A 20,108-nucleotide genomic window follows, 5' to 3' on the forward strand; every position below is an offset into this window, starting at 1 on the left:
GAAAGTCATTAAGAACTATCTTCAACGTAAATAATAACAAGGAGTCCTGGAAGGACAGAGCCCTGATCTCAACATCATCAAGTCTGTCTTGGATTACATGAAGAGAAAGAAGCACCGGAGGCTGCCTAAATGCACAGAAAAACTGTGGTTAGTTCTCCAAGATGTTTGGGCCAACCTACCTGCCGAGTTCCTTCAAAAATTGTGTGCAAGTGTACCTAGAAGAATTGATGCTGTTTTGAAGGCAAAGCTTGGTCACACCAAATATTGATTTGATGTTGATTTTTCTTCTGTTCATTCACTTTGCATTTTGTTAATTGATAAATATAAACTATTAACATGTCTATTTTTGAAAGCATTCTTACTTTACAGCATTGTTCCACACCTGCCTAAAACTTTTGCACAGTACTGTAGGTTTTGGTTGATGTTTGATCCTGTGACTTTAATGACACTCGGGTCACAGTGTAAAAAAACTGTCTCCTCTGTCTCTCTGGTGATGCTGATGGATATTGGTTTGATTTTGCGAGGCTGTACAGTACTTGTTTCTTTCTTGTAAAATAGGTTTTATATGCACTCCATTCATAAAAGAACAACACCAAGCTTTACAGGGAGCTCTGCCAATCCTAAACTCTCCTGGTGCCACAGGTTCTTGACCCCTGGCTACCCTATGCTGATGAGATAGAATGTCATAGGCTGAGAACTGTAGGACTGTCACGTCCTGGCCAGTATAAGGGTTAATTGTTATTGTAGTTTGGTCAGGACGTGGCAGAGGGTATTTGTTTTATGTGGTTCGGGGTGGTGTGTTAGTTAGGAGGGCGTTTGATTTATTATTTCCGGGTTTTGAGTTATGGTCTATGTTTATGTATTTCTATGTGTAGTCTAGTGAGCGTGTTTCTATGTGGAGTTAATTGGGGTGGACTTCCAATTGAAGGCAGCTGTTTGGTGTTGCCTTTGATTGGAAGTCCTATATTAGTTGGGTGTGTTTGTCTTGTATTTGTGGGAGATTGTTTTTGCATTGCGTGTTTTTGTGAGCCTGCAAAACTGTCATTGGTCGTGCTTATTGTTTTCTTGTTTTTTCGTGTTCAACGTTCGTTAATAAATTAAGAAAATGAACACCAACTCTTCTGCATATTGGTCCACATTTTCAGACGACGATTTCGCTATATCGTCCTCCGACGAAGAAAGTCGTGACAAGGACTCTCAGAGCCAAAGATGGTTAATAAGCATGATGTGTGACGACCAAGTCAAGGTCCCCTCCATTCAATCCAATACAGTAGAGGCCAGGGGACATTTCATAGGGAACAGTCCCACTTTGAAACTGCCACTGACTCAATCCTCAACAACGCTGATGTGCCCTAAGTGCGTATTGAACAGAGGCTGTTGAGGGGTAAGGAAGGACACTTGAATCCAAATGTCTGTTTTTGGTAGTGCTGAGCAATAAACTGTTTTTTTTTCCTGTGCACACATTGCACAGTTTCTCTAGAAATTAATCAGATACAGCCTGAACTGTGCAATGTAGTTGGGAGTTATAGTTTCCAACAGGGACAATATTTTACATAGTTTAGCGCATAATATGTGGTAATTAACTACAATAGCCATAATCCATTGCGCATCTACAGTTGAAGTCGGAAGTTTACATGCACCTTAGCCAAATACATTTAAACCCAGTTTTTCAAAACTCCTGACATTTAATCCTAGTAAAGATTCCCTTTATTAGGTCAGTTAGGATCACCACTTTATTTTAAGAATGTGAAATGACAGAATAATAGTAGAGAGAATGATTTATTTCATCTTTAATTTGTAAGTCGCTCCGGATAAGAGCGTCTGCTAAATGACTTAAATGTAAAAATGTAAATGTTTAATTTCTTTCATCACATTCCCAGTGGGTCAGAAGTTTACATACACTCAATTAGTATTTGGTAGCATTGGCTTTAAATTGTTTAATTTGGGTCAAACGTTTTGGGTAGCCTTCCACAAGCTTCCCACAATAAGTTGGGTGAATTTTGGCCCATTCCTCCTGACAGAGCTGGTGTAACTGAGTCAGGTTTGTAGGCCTCCTTGCTCGCACACGCTTTTTCAGTTCTGCCAGAAATTTTCTATAGGGTTGAGGTCAGGGCTTTGTGATGGCCACTCCAATACCTTGACTTTGTTGTCCTTAAGCCATTTTGCCACAACTTTGGAAGTATGCTTGGGGTCATTGTCCATTTGGAAGACCCATTTGCGACTAAGCTTTAACTTCCTGACTGATGTCTTGAGATGTTGCTTCAATATATCCACATAATTTTCCTCCCTCATAATGCCATCTATTTTGTGAAGTGCACCAGTACCTCCTGCAGCAAAGCACCCCCACAACATGATGCTGCCACCCCCGTGCTTCACGGTTGGGATGGTGTTCTTCGGCTTGCAAGCCTCCCCCTTTTTCCTCCAAACATAATGATGATCATTATGGCCAAACAGTTCTATTTTTGTTTCATCAGACCAGAGGACATTTCTCCAAAAAGTACGATCTTTGACCCCATGTGCAGTTGCAAACCGTAGTCTGGATTTTTTATGGCGGTTTTCGAGCAGTGGCTTCTTCCTTGCTGAGCGGCCTTTCATGTTATGTCGATATAGGACTCGTTTTACTGTGGCTATAGATACTTTTGTACCTGTTTCCTCCAGCATCTTCACAAGGTCCTTTGCTGTTGTTCTGGGATTGATTTGCACTTTTCGCACCAAAGTACATTTTTCATCTCTAGGAGACAGAACGCGTCTCCTTCCTGAGCGGTATGACAGCTGCGTGGTCCCATTGTGTTTATACTTGCGTACTAATTTCCCATGATGTCAAGCAGAGGCACTGAGTTTTAAGGTAGGCCTTGAAATACATCTACAGGTACACCTCCAATTGACTCAAATTATGTCAATTAGCCTATGAGAAGCTTCTAAAGCCATGACATCATTTTCTGGAATTTTCCAAGCTGTTTAAAGTCACAGTCAACGTAGTGTATGTAAACTTCTGACCCACTGGAATTGTGATACAGTGAATTATAAGTAAAATAATCTGTCTGTAAACAATTGTTGGAAAAATTGCTTGTGTCATGCACAAAGTAGATGTCCTAACCGACTTGCCAAAACTATAGTTTTTTAACAAGAAATTTGTGGAGTGGTTGAAAAACGGTTTTTAATGACTCCAGTCTAAGTGTATGTAAACTTCCGACTTCAACTGTACTTGTCCGGTCTGTGCTTCTTTTACGCCTGCTGCAGAAGAGATAAAATAATTCACGATTGTGAGAGGAAGGATATAGAGAGCAGCTGTTGCTTCTCGAGTTCTCTCTACCTGAAAATGTGTGATCTAAGTGATTGATAGTTGCTATTCAGCAGTCATAAAAATATACCTTATTTACTTTGAAGAACTACTAAAATAGTGGTTTTGTCAGACAGTATAGACAGCAGCTCTATAGAGATGAGATGATGACTTGGAATTAAATAATTGTCATCATATAAAACAGATTTAATTAACATGTGAAATATTTAAGTAAAGTGAAGAAAGGTTGATAAGCAGTTCATGGGCATCACTACCATCATGGGATTTTTATTAATTGTTTTATTCTATGTTACAGCATTTAACCCACATAATGCATAGTGCATTTAATGTTTAAAAAAAGTAATCGAAACCGAAATCGAAACAGTGATATGCTTTTTGTAATCGAACCGAAACCGAACCGACCTCAAAAAGCACTAATTGCTCAGCACTAGTTTTTTGGTCAGCTGCATAGCGTTCTCGTTTCCCCTTGTGGTCTGTGGCCAACCTCAATGGCTCCAGGAAAGGGCTAGCTTTTGGGCTAAATGTGTGATGTGTTATTAAATGCATGTGTTTCTGTAACCTTTTAAGTAACAGTATCTGCTGTATCCTTTGTACTGCAACAGTGCAGACTGGGAAGATGGCCCAAGGCCTGGAGCTTTGAGTTGATGTTTGGTTACCTTCATCTGCAGACATCCCTTCTTCAGTCTCCCCTAAGCCTGGCTTTCACTAGAACATGGGTCTCTGTTCTCAATTGAAACCAGTGGGTCAGTTATGTTTTTCGCATAAAAAAATATATCAAGAGAATATTTTCTTTAAGTCCCCATAAGCAGACAAATGGGTCCCAAACCACTCCTTTCCTGCCTGATGCCTCAGACTCGCAGCCTGGTCAGAGGGCCCGCTGGGATGAGTATGAGGCAGAGATCAGTATGCGAACACAGCACACACAAACACAAACACACACACACACACACACTGTGTAGATGGAGCAAAACTGCTTGCTCTGCGCTAGTGCGCCGTTGGTCTCCTCCCACGCTCAGAACCCAATGCTATTGGAGCACTGGAAGTGAAGCACTGCTCATAGTGAACGATATTAGACCATTCTCTCTCTAAACCCTTTGAAAATCCTGTTCTCCATAATCATCGCCTCTTTTCAATATGCTATGACAATCAAAACGGAGTGGCACTGAGCTAAGCTTCGCAGACGGAACAATGTCGAGAATGAGAATGAAAACATCCACTCTCTCCATGGAGACGCCCTCAACTCTTGCCGTTGCTCAGCTACGCTCAGCTTGGGCTTGGCAAGGGGGACCACTTGGACATTTCCGGAGAACTGGGAACCTAGTCAACTGTGTCGGAGTTCTCCGTTGTTAACCACAGCCTGGCTATCTGGGTACACTACTTTGTTGTACTGAGAGACAGGTTCTTGGCCCACGCCTCCCTCCACCTAAGGCACAATGCTGTGTGAGATATATATTTTCTTGGCCGTTGTCTCACCCCGGTCTCTACTGTATTGAGAGAGAGGGACAGGTTCTTCGCCAAGTCCTCCTTCCCTTCATATACCTCCTACACGTCTCACCCCCGCCTGCAGACACATAGCCCCACTAATCCCCCAAGTACTCCCCAGGGGCTGCCATCCAGGCTGGGAAGCTGAGTCATATCTCTCCCCGACCCTGCTGCTGCCTCTGGGTCTGGGCTGCGCCGGCCGGAGCGCTGATCCGTCTGCCTGGCGCTGCGCCCACTGTGGGGGGGAAGGGGAAGGGGCGACAGGTGGTGTGGTGTGTCCGCTGGCCCTACTCTGCTGCCAGCTAAAGGTGACGCTTGCAAATATGTGGGCATCTGTGGATTCCACAGGAATCTCTTCCATAACTCCATACATATTCATCAACTAGTGCACCAAGATGAATCACACTAGAATGTTGGTTACCCCTGTGTAGCCACATACCCCCTGCTAGTGACCCCTGCATCCATAATACTTCTCCCCAAAAAGCGACCTTGTCCCCCAATGTGACTCATGAACATTCATCCCGCCGCACTTGATTTCTTCCTTTTGTGGCGTATTTTTCTTGACATTTAAATTTTTAAATTTTACTGCATTGTTAAGAGCTATTAACATAAGCGTTTCGCCGCACCGCTATAACACCTGCTAAACTGTGTACGCGACCAATATGATTTGATTTTGGTTTGAACAACAAATCTCTGCTTCCTCCCGAGCTTGTTGTTGCTGTGGCTGGCCCATGATCAGGCTAGAGCATATCTCTGCCCTTCCGAGGGATCTGTCTATGTACATATGAAAGACTGGCCATCTGGTGACCCACTCACCCCTCCTCTAATGCACACCATGATATCCCCCAAAATCACTGACCACGTGTCCTCTCAAAGTGACCGTTCATCACATTCTGCATGGTGATGGTGATTGTCTCATTTCCATTCATCACAACCTTCAATATATTGGCATTATTAGTATACCACATAACACAATGCCACAAGCCCCAGTCATGCTGCAGCCAAATAGAGTAAAATAAAAGTCCCCTGTGGTCCAAAAACTGAGATAAGAGGCGAAGCAGCTAGCTGGTGTGTGAGCGGACATGTTTGTTTTGTCTCCCAGAGGAGAAGGAGTGTGTGTGACTCACAATCGCACTTCCCGCTCCAGCCAGGCGACAACCGTGGCGGTGAGCTTTGCTCCGCAAGAGTCTTTAGACTAGGACCCTGCCGCTACCCCCACCCCTCACCAGCATGCCGCGGCCACACCGGCATTGTTCCAGCTCAGCAACTTGGTTAGCCGACCTTGGGCCCTTCTGCCTCCCCTGCCCCAACACACAGACAACATAATTACAGGAATGTGTCTCTGCCGCTCAGCCAAGCTTGGACTGACCAAGAGAGAGGGACTGAGAGATGGAGATAAAGGGTGCATGGACACAGAGAGAAAGGCAGAATGGGAAAAGGACCCTTCTGCATAATCACCCTTCCCCCCTCTCTTACTGGTTTAATGGAATATCCCGGCCGGCAGACTGTAGACAGGGATTAACCCTCTCCTGGCCTGCCCTCCCCCCGGTCTGACACTGCAGGGATGATATGGCAGTTTTGTACGCAACTGCAACGACCCCCATTTAGAGATCTGCATTAGTGTTAAAGAGATCAGATTTGTTGCTCTGTTTCGGGTTATTACAATGCATCACACACAGCGTAACTCATTCCCTGGCTTGAGTGCATTGGATTGCACTGAATAAAGAGCCGTCCTCTCAGCCGGATGCAATGAGGTGGAGGCGGAGGAGGAGAAAGCTGTGAGTGCCTTGTGGGAGGAATCTCAAATGGTGCAGCACTTTGGCAGCCATCCACCTAGCAGCATCTATATCACAGGGACTCTTTCTGTATGATCAGTTTTTGGAGGTCAGGGGGAGAGTGAGAGAAAAGGGAAAATAAATCCCAGCTCTGAACCAGAGGCAACCGGCCTTTTTATGATGCGTAATCATTATGATGGTAATGCTTTAATCTCAGTGCCTGTAGCAGCAAACTGAAGGTCAACCTTATCATTAGGCTACTTTGATACGGACCAGCAACGATCTTCGTTCTCTCATTCCCTCTACGCCACCTGTATGTATCCTTTCACATCTTCACTGTCCTTCCACCACCATACAAGCCAAGGTCAGGCTATTACTCTCTGTCCACTAAGCAGTTCACACTCCTTTTCAACCCCACAAGGGAGAGGGGAAATTGCTTTCTGATTGCTTCAACATCATTAGTGAATAGTGATCTTAGTGATTCCCTGTGGGGCACTGAAGGGATTTGTTAGCTCTTTCTCATTACATGACGGCTGACTGGTCCACAATTGTTTCAGATGGTTTCTCTTTACCTGGCAAACCTGTACTATTAAATGTTAGAGAAAAAAAACGTGATATCAAATCATGGTGTCTTCAGATTCCCGTTTTTCACACCGAATTATATTATCTTTCTCCTGCAGACGTACTCTGGCCTCTTCTGTGTGGTGATAAACCCCTACAAGTACCTACCCATCTACTCCGAGAACATCATAGAGATGTACAGGGGGAAGAAGAGACATGAGATGCCCCCTCACATCTACGCCATCTCAGAGTCTGCCTACAGATGCATGCTCCAAGGTAGGTCTCAATTGGTTATGGTTTATCCCTCCCTTTACCGCAACCATCAATGTCAATGGACAAAATATGCGCATATGTTTGCTACACAGAGAAATTGTATGAATGATCTGAATCAGTCTACTGGAACCAGAAAGTCAAAGCTAACCAGTTGTTTTGGGATTAAGGCTGTTGTTGAGTGGCAGTCAACCGGTAGGTACAGAACATACTGATAAAAGGACAGGCTTGTCTCTACTGTGGCAGGTGCACTTATCTCCCAGGTCTGTGATGTTAAGTGGAGCCTGATTGGATCATTTGTCATGTTAATTGTACAATGTCAGTTCCCATAGGGCTAGATGTTGTTGTTGTGTTTCAATTTAAACTGTTGCTAGGGGATGAACAGGTATTGGGCCTTTATGTCGTCATTTTAGTTTTGTCGTTTTGTTTGGGGGGGGGGGGGCTTCTGTAAATTGTCGAAATGTTACCTTTCCCCCTGTTGCATTTGGCAGGGCATCTCCGTTAGCTCTACTGTTACAATACTCAAGGCTTTCGCTCTTTCGCTCTCAAGTTACCGAACCAAAACAAGCCACGTGTCGCCATCGCCAACGCTCATAAAAGTTGTTTAACAGTCGCCCTGTGATTTACGGGATTACTACTCAATTTCAACAACTTTAGGGCCATTCATTTCACTAGAAGGCTTAATTGAAACCATCAGCTGAACCATGGTTTGTTGCATACTAAAGTCGCCCCCAATTATTTTGATGTAGTGCACTGGCCAACTCTGTATTATTTTGTAGTTGCCCTAAATTCATGCAAGCATCTCGAGCATTATGGTATCAAATGGCACGCATTGAGGAAAAAGGGCTCTGTGGAAACAGTCCAAAGGAGCTGGTCTTATTTCTCTGTTCATATTTCCACCTCCAGAGAGAAATTAAGTTTGCCAGCAATGTCTAGAATGTGGGGAGCACAGTGGAAAGGGGAAGTGAAGGATGACTGGGTTTTTTTTCCATTAAGTGCTGATACCTCAGAACTATGCACTTCTCAGCACCACTATGGGCTATAAGCACCAATGGGTCTAAATCTCAGCTTGAGAACCCAAAGCCTTTAGTCACTGCAGAGAGAATCCACTTCAGACCTCTTCAGATTGCCAGAGGCTTTGACTTTGTGTCTGACATGGTCAAAGTATGTTGATGCACCGCAAGTGTTGGGTGAAGAAAAACATACACCAAAAGCTTTATTAGAATTGCATCTGATTCCATAACACAAGAAGGGTGAATCTATGTTACACAAGTAGAGTCACAATCCTGTATGTGATTTTAAATCCAGCTTGTAATAGACTTCATCCCATTTTGGTTGGTTTTTACTCAACTGTAAATCTACCAGGGGTTCGTGATGAGGGAGAACTTATCTCCTGCAGCGTCTACTAGCCTATAGGTTCTGCCCAGCAGGAGAAGCCTGCATAACCTTCTATTCCTCGCATCAGTGGAAAAATAGTGAAAGGCAGAATTGATTTACAAGGAGCTGCTTAAAGAAAGCACCCATTTCTCTATCTCTCTCCATCATTCTAGTGCCAGTAACCTATCGCTTCTTTCAAACCACATGCTCCATCTTTTTCCATTGCTTTACCCTCTAATTGCCAAGGTTCTTGGCTTTCTCTGAACAACTCTGTTTTATCTTGGAATTTATTAATCACATTTTTTGTCTGTTGATATTTGGTTTATTTAATGTCTTTTGTATCTTAAGTAGAAATAGCCACATTATCTGTCCTGTCCCAGATACCCGTTATCTGTCCTGTCCCAGACTCCTGACTTAACCAACATCATTCCAGGCAGCAAACAATCCTTCCCAGTCCCCCTTTCTCTCCCACTCTAATTTATCCCGAGGTTTTACACCAGCGTGTGTTTGTGTTTGCACAGCTCCTCTTGACCTCTTAACTCTTTTTCTGGATCTTGGGGCGAGGGGCAGCTCCCTAGCGATACTATCACGGGACAAACTCTGGATGTCCATAGGGCTGTGCTATTGGTGTGGATGCCCATCATGGAGCACCATCCCATGACTGTCACAACAACAGACATCATAGAGAGATGTCTGAGAGATGTCTCTCTTTCCCTCTGCCTGATATAGCTGGGAGGCACGCCAGGCTGGGAGCTGTGACTGGGACCAGACCAGTGAGATCAGAGAGGGTGACCTGCATTTGGCAGCACAATGGGACCTTTTGTCTCTGTGACGAGGGCTTGTCCGTCCAGTGGGGGTCGGTTGTGACGAGTTGGGCAGTCCCGTCATCCAGGCCCTGCCTGGTGTCAGTTTAGACAAGGAGGAAGCTCCCTCTCAGTGTGGAGAATGTGTGCATTGACACCTCAAGTAGTGTCCTCTGTGAAGAATCTCTTCAAAGACACTGGTTGGATGTACTGGTAATGTAGTGGTAATTCCACTATCGGACATGGCATGTGCATGCAAATACATAGTGCTTCCCCAATCATACTTTAGTTATGAGCCCTACTTGTCCCATGACCCAGTGAGTTTTTCCCATTACCCCCTTCACACCCTCCAGCTTTCTCACACCCTGAGCATCTGCATGGATGTAGCGGTGGGGTGCAGGGACTGGAGACTTGGACTCGGAGTAAGTACCATTTCAAATCCAAATCATTTCTTTGTTTTCGCCTCATTTCACCCATTTAAATGAGGCATTGGTTTCTACCAATAACCATTTTAGAAATGAAAGGATACCTCTCAGGACCTGAAGTTCCTATGAACTTTTATGCAGGCTTGTCACAGTGGTAGTCATCGCCAGTATAGTCATCATGGCTAACCAGCCAACCAGCGGTTTGGCTCAACAGGACGTTTGTATGTTGGAGATTAGCAGATGCCAGCTGCTGCTCTGCCCCTGAGCAGGTCTATAACCTGATTCAGTTCAGTGATTATGCGCTGGTACCCTGTACTGATTGTATGAAAATGTCGCTGGATCACCGCATACTGTTATGGATATCATCACGGCATTATCTCAGTGCCATGATTTCATCCCTAAATGTTGTGATAGTGATGATAGTATCACATGTCCCTTTGGACATTGAAATTCAAATTTAGCCACGAGGAACAGGCATTTGCTTCATGTCATGTATTACGTTAAGTATACTTAACATGAACAATGCACATTGGTCAACATTTCTGCAACTGTGCCAGATTTAGCCAGCCGGATAATTTTCATCTGTCGTCCCTGGGCAGTTTATCTTCACAGTTTGTAGGCCTCACATCTTCATCCAAGGAAGTCAACTTCCAGACAGTCAAATAAAGTTATTGGCTAAAAGATGTCTAAACCTTTCCAGGGGCCAGTCATTATCCCAGCATTTCTGAGATGCCAGCCAATGTCCAGATGGAGGGTTAAATGAGGTGTAACGTTATAAAGCCCTGGTTGTGTAACTCCCCCCACCACAACTAGACCCACACATCTGCCATTAATTACTTCTCCAGATACTTTCCATAATCTCCCTCGTTGCTCTGGACTGATGGCGTCCAGTCAGTTACAAGGGGCTAATTTGAACATTTCTGGAACGTGTCGTTAAGAAATGCGAAGCGCTGATGTTCTCTTGAATGAAACCATGTGTTGGTTGAGAGAAGAAACGCCCATGTCAGCATGGGGGGGATTTCAAGAGTGGACTGAACTCGCATCAACAGCAACACTGTCCCTTAGCAACATCGTTGTCCAACAGCAAGGCTTTGTGAGATTGAAGAGAAGAATGGCCTCTGTAAGGACTCTCCCTTGTGTTTGGATAGGCCATTAGGTCCCCTCAAGGCAGATCTATATTGGCCTCATAAGCTTTGAGCAATAAGCCTACATTTGTCTCATGGGAACCCTCTCTGTCACTAAATGAACTCATGTCTTTGATAATAGTCTCAAAGATAACGAAATGTTAAGTAAATAGTGTGGAGGAAAGTTTCCGTGGATGGAGACCTCATGTACAATGTACGGTCTAGACTCAAAGCGATTGTGGGTGTGTTATTACGATGTAGGCCTCGTGTGTACACTCTGGGACCCGCTGCATCCCTTGACCCACTTGGTACCAATAAGACCTGTAATGGTTTTTATGGCCAACGTTCTTTTGAAAAGAATCCAAGGCTTTGTGGCTAGCCCGCCTCGTCCATCCTGCGAGTACTAGAACACACTGAGTACACACAGAGATTGTTGTTAGTCTATTGAAAAAGAGACCTGCTACATTTTTTAAGGAATTCCAAGTAGAGCCAAGAAAACACAGGCTTGATCAAATTTTCTGAATCAAATCAAATCAAATTTGATTTGTCACATGCAACAGAATACAACAGACCTTACCGTGAAATGCTTACTTACAAGCCCTTAACCAACAATGTAGTTCAAGAAATAGAGTTAAGAAAATATTTACTAAATAGACTAAAGTAAAAACAAATTGTCAAAAAGTAACACAAGAAAATGACATAATCTGTTGTTTTGGTGAGTGTTCTCTTGCTTTTACCTGGTTCAGAAGAACATGGATCAGATGCAGTTATGGATGCTGATAGTACTTGATAAATTACGGTACTGATTAATGTGTTTAATCAAATTCAATCCCGCATTTCCTCTACGCTCTTAGAAAAAAGGGTTCCAAAAGGATTCTTCGGCTGTCCCCCCCTAGGAGAAACCTTTTTGGTTCCAGGTAGAACCACTTATGGTTCCATGTAGAATCGTCTGGAAAGGGTTCTACATGGAACCCAAAGCTGTTCTAGTTGGAACCAAAAGGGTTCTACCTGGAACCAACAAGGGTTATTCAAAGGGTTCTCCTATGGGGACAGCTAAGGAACCCTTTTAGGTTCTAGATAGTGTACCATGGGATTGTACCATGGTTCATGGGATTTTTTTAGCCTAATAGTTGGAACAGGTTGTGTGCACCATGGGATTTTTATTAGCCTAATAGTTGGAGCAGCTTTGATTGAGTTAGCCTGCTCTGTTGCTTTTCTCATATGTCATGGAATTGAGATAACATTTGTCCCATTTCCCCCCCCCCCCCCCAATTTCCAAGTCTTTGTGGCCCTAAACTCATTCAACCTGCAGGGAATTTTTACCCTGAATATCAGCAGATTCAGCACTCCTCTGATGTTTCCAGCTGCCAAACATGGGAATGATGTCCCTGGAGACACTCTGCAGTCTGAGCACCTAAACGACCGTGCCCTCCAGACACAGCAGAGGTCTAGCTGTTTCTTTAGCCTCCCCTGAGATCCACGGCAGGCCCGGCAATACTGCAGCACACAGCTATTTTCCCTAGAGATATAATACGAGCGTGGTTGATGTCATAAACCTATAAAGTTCTGGAATATGCTGACAATGATCCATTTCTATGGCCCTTCCCCTCTAGGGTTTTTAAAACAGCTGGCATTAAGCCAGTGGAGCCAAATGCTCCACCATCACTATGCCAACGCTCCACCATTATTATACCAACGCTACTTTGTACCACATTGAAGAAGCTAGAGAATATCCATTACCCTTGTTTCTTGCAGTGACCAAACCTCTCTGCTGGCCATTACAGTTCAATGGCAAGGAATGCAGGGGTGGCCATTGGGCTGCTGTATATCCTCTGGGTGAATAAAGAATAAATCATTGTCTGCAGAGGTGGGAGGAGGCTAAGAGGACTCCTAATGGGCCTGGGAGGAACGAAGCCACACAGGACACTGAGAGGGCAAGACCTGCTGATTACCCGTTTCCTTTTCTGTCCGGGGTTAGGGTGAGACTGACTGCAGCTATAGCCAAGTCATCCCTTTTCTGTTGTGTTTTTGGTTTTTGGTTCTGTAGTGACAGTTCGAGGATAGCGAGAGAGGAATGACGTTAGAACATTGAGGAATGCGTTTGATCTCACCCGTGGAATTCAGCCTCGGTCAGGCCTGGATTGAACGATACAAGGGATGGGAAATGTAATCTCTGTCTAAGTGACGTTCACAAGAACCCTCTCAACGTTCCATGGTGTCCAAAGTGTTCAGTATGCTACATGTGCTTCTCCCTTTGAAACACCTTTCATGTTTCGTCTTGAATTTAATTTATTAGAACATCTTGGCTCAGGAATACAATGGCTTCAGATCAGTAGCCCCAGGTCTACGTTCTCCCCTTTGTTTTGGCCTTGGTTTGGACTGAGCCCTGGTCGCTAGAGGAATGTGGTCTCCCGTGCTCTAAGGGGGCCTTTCTGACGGTCCGGCAGGTGGTCTTGTGGCTGGCCTCTCTCCGGGAAGCTGTCGATGAGATCACAATCAGTCCCTCAGTTTGTGTGACTAATGAAAAATTACTTCAAACCACTACCCGCCAAATTCCTGCGCGGTGCGTTTGGTCGCCCGTCTCGGGTCAGCTGGTTCTGTTTCTCAGCCAGGCCTGAGCCACATTGGCTGTCCACTCATCTGAAGAAAATACACAATGTGCCGTGCTCACGGTGAGAATTCCTCTCTGTGTTGTCACCCAGCATGGATTGGTTTTTGGCAGAGCTAGCATACAGTAAATGACCCTGTTCAATGTCCTCAGGGCCTTGGTAAGCTCTTAATAATGGGCTACTTTTTTGTCATCAGACTTTCAACTGCTGGGTTTTTCAGTCCGTCTCACGATAGGGGAAAAGATATTGAACGTCTCTATTACTTTACCAGAATGGCAGGTGTGTGTTACCTTGCATTATACCCCATGATCGAAGTATTCTAAATATTGAAGTAGGACAAGGCCTCAGGCTCTGGCTTAATTGAGATTCCCTTCCCTTACTTTCTGTCACTCCTCATCACTCCCTCTGTCCTTGCTGTGGCAGCTGTAGTCCAGTAGTACACAACCTGTCTCCTGTAATTTATCTCACTCCTGAGGTAAATATTAAACACAGATTTCCTAAATGTGTACTGTACCAGGTGCCTTGGTCTGGGTCATGTAAACAACACACACTGAATAAATGTCCAGATGTCCGGGGCTGTCTAACTTCTCAAAATGATGAATCTGTCTAGCTAGCCTAGCCTATCACATTTCCCTTCTAAGGACCCATTTCTCAGGAAAGATCCACGTTGGAAATGGGAAACTAGATTTGCTGGGTCTGTCTATTTTTTTTTATTTCCCATCTGTAAGTTGATGTTGGTGGCTGAGGACCAACTCCTGGTTCTGCCCATATCAGAAGCCCTGCCACTGCTGTATAATGGCCCCATATCAGAAGCCCTGCCACTGCTGTTTAATGGCCCCATATCAGAAGCCCTGCCACTGCTGTTTAATGGCCCCATATCAGAAGCCCTGCCACTGCTGTTTAATGGCCCCATATCAGAAGCCCTGCCACTGCTGTTTAATGGCCCCATATCAGAAGCCCTGCCACTGCTGTTTAATGGCCCCATATCAGAAGCCCTGCCACTGCTGTTTAGTGGCTCGATATCAGAAGCACTGACACTGCTGTTTAATGGCCCCATAGCAGAAGCCCTGTCACTGCTGTTTAATGGCCCTATAGCAGAAGCCCTGCCGTTGCTATTTAGTGGCCCCATAGCAGAAGCCCTGCCGCTGCTGTTTAATGGCCCGATAGCAGAAGCCCTGCCACTGCTGTTTAATGGCCCCATATCAGAAGCCCTGCCACTGCTGTTTAATGGCCCCATATCAGAAGCCCTGCTGCTGCAGTTTAATGGCCCCATATCCGAAGCCCTGCCACTGCTGTTTAATGGCCCGATAGCAGAAGCCCTGCCACTGCTGTTTAATGGCCCCATATCAGAAGCCCTGCCGCTGCAGTTTAATGGCCCCATATCAGAAGCACTGCCACTGCTGTTTAATGGCCAGATAGCAGAAGCCCTGCCGCTGCTGTTTAATGTCCCCATAGCAGAAGCCCTGCCGCTGCAGTTTAATGGCCCCATATCAGAAGCCCTGCTACTGCTGTTTAGTGGCCCCATAGCAGAAGCCCTGCCGCTGCAGTTTAATGGCCCCATATCCGAAGCCCTGCCACTGCTGTTTAATGGCCCCATATCAGAAGCCCTGCTACTGCTGTTTAGTGGCCCCATATCCAAAGCCCTGCCACTGCGGTTTAATGGATGTTTCAGGGGCCAGGGGCTTTGCCTCTTAGACCCCATTCACAAGCAGGCACGCCACAGTGTTTGTTTTTGTGAGTGTTATCTTGACTGCTTTAAGCACAGATGACGGCTAACAGAGACCAGGCACAGAGGAACAGTCCAAAACCCTCTATTGACCGCCTGCCAGCTGTTTGCTGTCGAAGACAGCTTTGCAGGCTGTGAACGCCTCTTGACCAATCATAATGCCTTGCCGGAAGTAACTGTTTTATAATGAGATCGTAACAGAAAGGGGGAGAGGATTGGTGCATGCAGGCTATGTCAGAGAGAACATACACAGTGTACAAAACATTAGAAACATCTTCCTAATATTGAGTTCCCCCCTTTTGCCCTCAGAACAGCCTCAATTCGTTGGGGCATGGACTCTACAATGTGTCGAAAGCGTTCCACAGGGATGCTGGCCCATGTTGACTCCAATGCTTCCCACAGTTGTGTCAAGTTGGCTGTATGTCCTTTGGGTGGTGGACCATTCTTGATGCACACAGGAAAACGTTGAGCGTGAAAAACCCAGCAGCATTGCAGTTCTTGACACACTCAAACCGGTGTACCTGGCACCTACGACCATACCCCGTTCAAAGGCACGTAAATCTTTTGTCTTGCCCATTCACCCTCTGAATGGCACACATTCACAATCTGTCTTAATTGTCTCAAGGCTTAAAAATCCTTCTTTCACCTTTCTCCTCCCCTTCATCTACACTGATTAAAGTGGATTTAACAAGTGACATCAATAAGGGATTATAGCTTTCACCTGGATTCACCTGGTCAGTCTATGTCATTGAAAGTGTAATATTTTGTACAAATAGTGTAAATACAGTATAATCTGACTAGACCCTTAAGCACTGCTGGAGTCCTGCCCGATGTACAGGCTTATAACTGCTCCTGAGGTGTTATACTAACAAACTAACCACTCTAATGCTTTAATGGGGGACAGCTTTTCCATACCTCTCCACACATTGTAGACTGCAAAATTGGCCAATTCCAGCAATCCTTCGCTTCCCTGCTTGCTGAATTACAGTCAAACTGTCAACAAAGTTTTAGGATGTTGGACCTGGTCCTTCTGAATGTACAGGCCAGGGCAACAAAACCCACATCTCATTTTATTGTGGAAAGGCTGTAAACACCGAATGTTCCTCAGTCAGTCAAATGGATAGAGCAGTCCATACATGGTCAGTACAGGTGTTTTCTGTATATGGCCAGGGATTTGTCCATACATGTTCAGTACAGGTGTTCTTCTTATATGGCCAGGTATTTGTCCATACATGGTCAGTACAGGTGTTTTCTGATATGGCCAGGATTGTCCATACATGTTCAGTACAGGTGTTCTTCTTATATGGCCAGGTATTTGTCCATACATGGTCAGTACAGGTGTTCTTCTTATATGGCCAGGTATTTGTCCATACATGGTCAGTACAGGTGTTTTCTGTATATGGCCAGGTATTTGTCCATACATGGTCAGTACAGGTGTCGTCCATCCATACAGTAGATGTGAACGAGAGGCTTGCCTTCTGCCTTAGAGTCTGGAGTGAAGCCGAAATCACAGACGCCTGTCAACGGCGTGAAAAGTTGTGTGCGAGAGTAGCGAGCGTCAATTCACATACACTGTATAGCGTATGCCAATGAAAATCCATAATAAACAGTTATCTATGTTCCCTACGAAGCCCCTGAGAGTTATTGTTCTGAGTTCCTTAGATGTCCTAAGGGAGCCACCTGTGCTAAACCCGATTATAAACAACCAAGTCTTTCTTGTTCTTATACGTAAGCGATCCTCAAGTTTTCCAGCCGTAGCCTGCTTAGGCTATATGCCTATGAAATCAACACAGGTAGGCTGCGACCTTAGCTTACGGCCCAATACATTTTCAACTACATCTTTAGTCTTCTTAGCATAGAGGAATTGTAATGATCTTCCCTAATTCTTTTCTACAAATGACCCCATGCAATCTATCTGCTTATTTTACCAGATTTGCTCCTCGTAGACGCGAGAAAAATAGACTTGCTTGCTAATTTGACGCGCTATGATGCTGTTGACACTCGCGGCACGTCTGTTTTCTCTCACTCATATGCATTCTATTTCCAGCATGAGCACACTTTTTGTTAGAATTGAGCTTGAGGCTCGTGGCTGGCAGGGATGTGAACTGGTATGTGTGGAATGAGTCCGGTCACTGCATTAATCCAGCAGGGGGGGATCTGAAGGGGGGGGTAATGGGGAAGCAGTTTGCCCACAGTCCACAGTGTGAGATAGGCCCTATTCCCCCTGTCTCGTGGCCGGTTGGAACTTCCCCTGGAGGAGCCAGGCCAACCAACAATGATCTTCATTTTGCTCTGGTTTGGACTCTGGTATCTGCTGACTGACATACTACTGCTCACCACACAACACTTGGATGATGCCTTTATTTGTTTCAGAGTGCATCTGCTATAAGTTATCAGTGGTCAGAGTTCATTTTGAGACATTTCCTCTCTCTTTTTTCTTAAACAGATGAAAACTAGACTATCCTCAATTAAAGCTACAGACCACCAGTTTGTCTTCATTATCCACCACGGCCCAGTGGATGTGTTGTACCTCTATTTATATCAAACTGGTTTCTGAGGTCTTCCTCCTTCAAAGCCACTTTGTTAACAGCAAAAGCGACCACTGGAGCTGGGCTTTCTGAAGCGAGTGTTTCCACTCCATTGCCTCTCCTTAATGCCGGCATTAGCCTTCAATAGCAGAGGCTGGCCTAGGCCCAGCGTGCGACAGGCTCACAATGAGCTCACTGTCTGTGGGCTGATATCAGCTCCCTCTGCCCCCCTCTGCTCTTCTCTCCCTCGTCCTATCCTCCCTTGTCTCCCCTCCGTCGCAAACGCCACACGCAGAGCCACTGTGCCCAAGATGTCCTCCAATTTTTGACTTTGTCACAGGTTTGAAAGATGGTGACGTGTGTTTTGTTTTTGTTGTGTATGGTCTGTGGAGGAGCTCAAGTGGAGCCATCCATCCAAGCCTGGTGGTTAACTTGTTAATTAGGCTGTAAATTATTAAGTAATTGTTCTATTATTTTGAGCATTAATAACAAAACTTTGGTACTGCCTTTTTCCCTCCCATGAGACAGTCCATTACTAAAGAATTGGCCAAACACCATACAACTGAATAGGTTTTTAAATCATTTTTATTCTCTCTTCAAATATTTTAACAACCAATCCTATCCTATTCCGTGGAGAAGCCTCTTGAAGCCATCCAAAATAATCAAGTCATGTGAAGCTGGAAAGAACACTACCAATCATGTGAATCCCACACAACGGTTCTCATGACTAGGCTATAAAACAATGTTACAGAAATAACAGCTCTGCTTGGTTCCCCATCTGCCCACAATGGCTTCTACCCCTCAAGTAGTCATCAGAGTTTTAAGATCTTGGAGAGGTTGTTGAGGTCGATACATTGGCATGAATGAATGGAATTCGAGAACGTCCTCTTGACTCGATTATATTCTTCCCGCGTCTGCAGCTGGCCAGATAAAGGGAGAGATGTTTCCACAGCAGCCTTGCTGTCTGGGCTGTGTTTGCGTCTGAAAGAGATAGGGGTTTTGAATGTAAAGGGAGACACAGGAAGGATGAGATAATGGTGTGTGTGCGTGCTTCTCAGTACGGCCATGCGTAGAGCAGCGGATGATGACATCATACCATGAAATGCCTGTAAATCCTTGTGCATCAGTGAGAATGTGTCAAGCCAGGAAGAACCTCCTCAAATCAAGGAAGCTGCACTGTCCCTGATGAGCCATCCAGCTGTGCCTGAGTCCCCCCCACCCTGTTTTCCTCAGGCATCCCTTCCTACAGAACAATCCATCTAGCTCTGGCCTCTCTCCTCTCTCCAGTTCACTCTTTCAAACGAGCTCTCTCCCTCCATCAGAAGACCGGGCCAGGACTGCCTCTCTGTGACAATACTGAGCCAAATTAGAATACTTACGGCTACTGTAGCGAAGGACATTAGCATTTTGTAAGAGTTTGTGCGCTCAGCGTCTCATGGTTGAATGATCGCCATCCTTCCACCACAAGTGTTATTTTATTGATGTATATCGTGTTAGCTGTGCTGGGCAGGAATCGCAAATGAGCTCATCCAGGACAGAAATTGAATCCGAACTTTCCTCCTGAAGGCCAGGTCAAGACAAAGCCTCACCTTCAGGGAAATTGAGCAACTATTCAGGTATCATCCCATCCTCTGATGCCTTTTAAAGGGTATTAGTCTATTGCACAGGCATGTGTCATTACCGTATCCAGGGGTGTGAAAGACCTTAATATCCGAGAGAGAGAGCGAGAGAGACTGACTTCCAGTGACTCAGGAAGAGGTCATGGGAAATGTCAGTGGCCAGCCACCATCTGTAGCGGAGACGGTGAAAGGCTGTTGGCCTCAGCTCAGAAAGAAGAGGGGGAAAACCCATTTGGAGAAGGGAGAAGAAAATGAAACATGTCCCGCTTCTGAGTCTGGTTTAATATCAAACGGTTTCCAATGTAGTTCTTCAGATGTGGTCAAAAACATGATTATTACGTCAAATAATTAATATTTGCGACACAAAGCAAACATTAATATGATCGGCTGCCCACAACAAATGGCAACATCATGCTAACAAATTCCTGTTTTGCTACATTGGTTGTAGCACTACTTTTATTACACATCAAGACTTTTCTCCACAACCCTTTTAATCCGCTAAGTGAGG

The 20,108-nt window shown here is 45.0% G+C and overlaps 1 protein-coding gene across 6 annotated transcripts in view; it reads left to right on the plus strand.

The window, feature by feature from the left end:
- Window positions 1–20,108, plus strand: part of LOC106587011 (myosin-10) — a 92,526-nt gene that overhangs the window by 11,898 nt on the left and 60,520 nt on the right. For all 6 annotated transcript variants that reach the window (XM_014174807.3, XM_014174832.3, XM_014174840.3 and 3 more), the window contains exon 3: window positions 7,239–7,395. In XM_014174807.3, coding sequence (XP_014030282.1) covers window positions 7,239–7,395 — 157 coding nt within the window. The remainder of the gene's footprint in view (window positions 1–7,238; window positions 7,396–20,108) is intronic.

The sequence above is a fragment of the Salmo salar genome, chromosome 02 (assembly GCF_965601325.2).
Source record: "Salmo salar chromosome 02, fSalSal1, whole genome shotgun sequence".
In the NCBI taxonomy this organism is placed as follows: domain Eukaryota; kingdom Metazoa; phylum Chordata; class Actinopteri; order Salmoniformes; family Salmonidae; genus Salmo; species Salmo salar.